At 40.1% G+C, this 4,989-nt stretch overlaps 1 protein-coding gene across 1 annotated transcript; it reads left to right on the forward strand.

Moving 5' to 3' along the window:
• Positions 1 to 214: 214 nt before the first annotated feature.
• On the forward strand, positions 215 to 4,718 carry LOC114314605 (uncharacterized). The gene is made up of 2 exons (XM_082917804.1): positions 215 to 909; positions 4,604 to 4,718. Exons 1-2 carry the CDS (start codon positions 215 to 217, stop codon positions 4,716 to 4,718), a joined length of 810 nt encoding a protein of 269 aa, XP_082773930.1.
• The last annotated feature ends 271 nt before the right edge of the window (positions 4,719 to 4,989 follow it).

The following is a 4,989-nucleotide window of genomic DNA, read 5'->3' on the forward strand; positions in this document are numbered from 1 at the left end:
ATACATTAATCGTGAGAGGGTTAAAGGCGACTGACAAATTTATAGAGATTATTTTGCAGATAATCCTGTTTATCCAGAAGAATACTTCTGAAGACATTTTCGAATGAGGCGGTCATTGTTTGTTAGTATCTTACACGATATTCAATAAGTGATTGAGTACTTCATCCAAACTCGTGATGCCACTGGTGCTCCTAGATTATTCGGTGTACAGAAGATGACTGCAGCACTTCGGATCCTCCAGTACGGCGTGCCTGCTGATGCTGTAGACGAGTACATTAGAATCGGTGAAAGTACTGCAATTGCCGCCTTAAATTTTTTTACTAGATCAATTGTTGCTACCTATGAAGCCGTTTACTTAAGATCTCCAAATGAAATAGATGTCGCCAGATTATTGCAAGAGGGAGAGCAACGCGGGTTTCTTGGAATGTTAGGGAGTTTGGATTGTATGCATTGGCGTTGGTATAAATGTCCAAGTGCCCAAGCCGGTACTTACACTGGACACTGTCACAAACCAACAGTTGTACTCGAGGCAGTTGCCTCCTATGACTTGTGGATTTGGAATGCTTTCTTTGGCATGCCTGGCTCTCTAAATGATATTACCGTTCTTGACAGGTCGCCTTTATTTGCTGAATTAACTAGAGGACGTGCCCCTGTTGCCAACTACACCATCAATAATCACGCGTACACCATGGGATATTATCTTGCTGATGGTATCTATCTTCGTTGGGCAACAATTGTGAAAGCAATATCTCAACCTCAATGCGCAATGAGGCAACTATTTGTGAGGATGCAGGAGGCATGTCGGAAAGATGTCGAAAGGGCATTTGGAGTGCTCCAAGCACGATTTAATATTCTCAGAGTGCCAGCTAGAGGCTTGAGTGATGAGGGTCTATACTACATCATGAAGGCGTGTGTAGCGACCCTAATTTTCTTAAGTCATTTATTTATTATTATGATTATTATTATCTTATTTTATTTTTGGCTTTATTAATTGTGTGGTCACATGAGAATTTAATGTGATATTTAATGAATTAAATGTGGTGATTAATTAATTCAATGTGTTATTTAATTATATATAATTAATCCAAATCTTTAAATATTTATGTTTGATATATATATAAAAAAAAGAGAAGTGATATATATATATATATTTAATCTTATATTTATATTTATATATATTATAATTATGTTGTATTATGTAATATAATATATTAAAATAGTTTATTAAGTTAGAATAGGATTAGGTTTTAATATAATATTATAAATAAATAAAAAAGAAAAGAAAAACAAACAAAAGGGTGTTATGTTATATAGTCAATTAGGTTAAATGATTAAAGGCTTAGTAAGAAAGAAAGAAAAAAAAAACGGGAGCCGCAGCAGAAAGCTTGGGAAGAGAAGAAAAAAAAAAGGGAGAGACGGTTCGGGAGAGGGAGGAGATGGAAAAAATAAATAAATTAGGATTTTGTTTTGGTGGTTCTATTAGTTCTCCAAATATTTCATAGATCTTCAAAATAATATAGTGAGTACAAAACCCACTTTCCTTGATTTATGTTTAATTCACTATTTTTGCTTTTATTTTTATTTTATTTATTTGATGTTAGTTCCAATTTGTGTTTATATAAAGATGATTGATTAATTTTAATTATTTAGTTTAGTTGTGTATGTAAGGTTTAGGGTTTTTAGTTGATTGATTGATTTTAATTATTTTGATTAGTTGTGTATGTCAGATTTAGGGTTTTTATATGATTTTATTTTATGGTTGTAATAACCCTCATGATTATATGAAACTAAAATTAATATGGTTATATGAAATTAAAATTAATTAATAACCTATAGATAAATTCCTTATACTCCACCATAACTCCATGGGTTGTTGTTTTATTTGAGTGATGGTGAGAAAGAGTGTATAAAAAAAAGTGAGGATTATGAGATTTATTTGAATGCCTTAGGCTTGGCATTGTTATGTTTATTCTCATGTGTGAGATGTTGTGTATATATATATTGTTGCCTCGTTCTCATGAGTAGACGAGTGCTTTGATTTGCGCGCGTACGTATATGCTAACCATCCAGGGAGTGTGAGTCAAACTCGGAGCGATATCCCTGTGCAAGTTTGGCTTCGAAGCGGCGTTAGGCATACGGGAGGCACATGGGATATATGTGTAGGCCGGAAGGGGAGAGCCGAAGTGGTGGAGTTAATGTATAAAAATTTAATTATGAGTTTATTGATTTGTACATCTTGAAAAATAGTAATCGACCTCAATAAATTATGAAATTTGAGGAGAGGCATGTATACGTGATTTTGGACAACTTTTGTGTTGTAGCTTTTTATTAAAAAGATCGATTAGAACTTATAATCGGATGACCTTGTGTAAGAAATAGATGTATTATTGATTGATATTTTGTTATGTTTACAATGATTCCTATATATAGGAGAGGGTGAGTGTGTAGTAGGTGAGGAGTAGGTGGAGAGTAGGTGAAGTGGGTGGAGTAGGTGTAGTGGTAGGTTTTGGTACATTTTAACAGCCCCCTGCAAACTCAAGGGGGATAGGAACTAACCAACTTGAGTTTGGAGAGACTAACAAAACAAGAAAATAGACGAATACATAAAATAAAAAAGGATAGGAGACACTGTATGGTCGTGTCAGACCATTGTAGAAGACTGTATGGTTATGGCAGACCGATGTAGAAGACATTGGCTCGTGTTGGACCGATGTAGAAGACAGTTTATGGGGTCATGTCGGACCGTTGTAGCAGACAATGTTGTGACAGTTGTTGTGACAGTTTACGGAGTCTTGCTGGACCCTTGTAGAAACTAACCGGAATCAATGTCGGGACAGTTTACAGAGTCTTGTCGGACCCATGAAGGAGCTAACCGGAATCAATGTCGGGACAGTTTACAGAGTCTTGTCGGACCCATGAAGGAGCTAACCGGAATCAATGTCGGGACAGTTTACAGAGTCTTGTCGGACCCATGAAGGAGCTAACCAGAATCAATGTCGGGACAGTTTACAGAGTCTTGTCGGACCCTTGTAGAAACTAACCGGAATCAATGTCGGGACAGTTTACAGAGTCTTGTCGGACCCTTGTAGAAACTAACCGGAATCAATGTCGGGACAGTTTACAGAGTCTTGTCGGACCCATTAAAAAGTCGCACCCTCAAAAGGTGTGCCCAATCTTTCAAAAGGCGTGCCCAATCCATAAAAAGGCGTGCCATCAAAAGGCGTGCCTATCAAAAGGAGCGCCCATGTTGTCGGCGAGCGCCGAGAGGCGCATGATGCGCGTGTCTGCCTTGGCTATTTAACTAAGGTTGAGGCGGAGGCTGTGCAAACCAGTCTGAAACCGCCGAAAATCCTTTGAAAAAACTCTTCCGTTTCTGAGAAAGAGATTCTGGAACACTCTGTTGCCATTTTGTAACCAACCCTTCTCTGAAACACTCAGCAACCCATAACGTGGCCTCGTCTTCCCGTTCAACTACCCAGAATATGGCCTCTTCGTCCCGTGGTCTGCTCACTCTCTTTCCCGACCTCAACGAGTCAACAATAGAGATAACTGGTGCGGTGGCCAGTGAACCTCAACCAAGCGCCTCTGGTTTTGCTCCGTTGAACTTTCCGATGCGTTTGGTGGAGCAAAAAATGGCGGTGCAAACGGATATTGAGGCCAATCAGTATACTTTGAAGTCATGTGTGGAGACCATGACGGCGGTCACAAACCTGTCGTACCGGCTGCAGAGTAGGACAAATGAGGTGCAGCAGTTAAACGCCCAACTGGCTCTGCTCCAACGCATGTATAAGGATGCGCGAGCAGAGATAAGTGTGCTAAAGGCGGAAAATAAGGAGCTGAAGCGGAAAGCCACCGTTATGTTCCGATTTGGAGGTCCATCATATGCTACAGTGGAGGAGCAGGGAGTAGTGATCGTGCCCAGTGGAGTGGGAAACACGGAGGCAATACCGGCAAGGGCCGTCCAGGATGGAGGCAAGAAGAAGAGACCTGCAACAGAGTAGAGAAGAAAAATCCCACTGTGGGTGTGGGTGTGTTGTGGTGGTTTGTTTGTTTGTGGGTTTTTTTTTTTTTTGATCAGGGTTGATCCCCGAGATGAATAAAATATGAGTTGTTGTGCAGATTGGTAAATTGTATTGGTTGTTGGTTTTTATTTTTTTTTATTTTTATTTATTATTTATTTATTTATTTATTTATTTTAATAATAATAAGAAGAATAGATTAATGGCGAAAGCATGTGCCTCGGGGGATTGGAAAGTGAAAAAAGGAGAGAGAGAAAGGGGGGTACAAGATGAGGAGGATGATAAGAAGCATAAAACGAATAAAAAAAGGGAGGTAAATATTAAAAGAAAAAGAAAGGAAAAAAGAGGGTTTAAAGGGAGAGAGAGAGAGAGAGAAAAAGATTGAGTGGGTGCACGGTCTTTTAGTAAAGCAATGAAGCAAGCTGGATTCAATTAAGAATAGATGTACGTGGCCCAACTTGTAACAGACCCAACGTTTGCACACGTGGGTATTCCTCAAAGTTGTCCAGAGAGAGGGAGGTATATATATATATACATATATACATACACACAGATCTGTGTGTATAGTCGGAGCCGTGCACCAGTGTGTCAGAGGGACAACGGCGGAGGAGGGAGATCAAAGACGACAGCGGCGATGATGGAGGGACTGCGACCATCGGGTTGAAGCCTCGGATGGCGATGTCGTCGAAGATGAGGTAGGGCAGTGGCGACTCCGGCGAGGCTTGCAGCGAGAGAGTTTCTAGTGAAGAGAAGAGGATGATCTAGATCGGTGAACTGCAACAATGGATGCACGAATGCTACGTCAACACCTGCGTCGCTCACACCGGCGAGGTTTTCTCTTCCGCCTAACTTGGGCAGGCTTCAGCACAGGTGATAGGCGTGTGGATACGGGTTCAGATCTTTCTGTATTTGTAGGAGATTTGGCTATGAAAATGAGAGGTCAAGGGCAACGATGGGAAGGTATGCGTAG

This window comes from Camellia sinensis, chromosome 3, assembly GCF_055761805.1.
Source record: "Camellia sinensis isolate YWXY chromosome 3, ASM5576180v1, whole genome shotgun sequence".
In the NCBI taxonomy this organism is placed as follows: domain Eukaryota; kingdom Viridiplantae; phylum Streptophyta; class Magnoliopsida; order Ericales; family Theaceae; genus Camellia; species Camellia sinensis.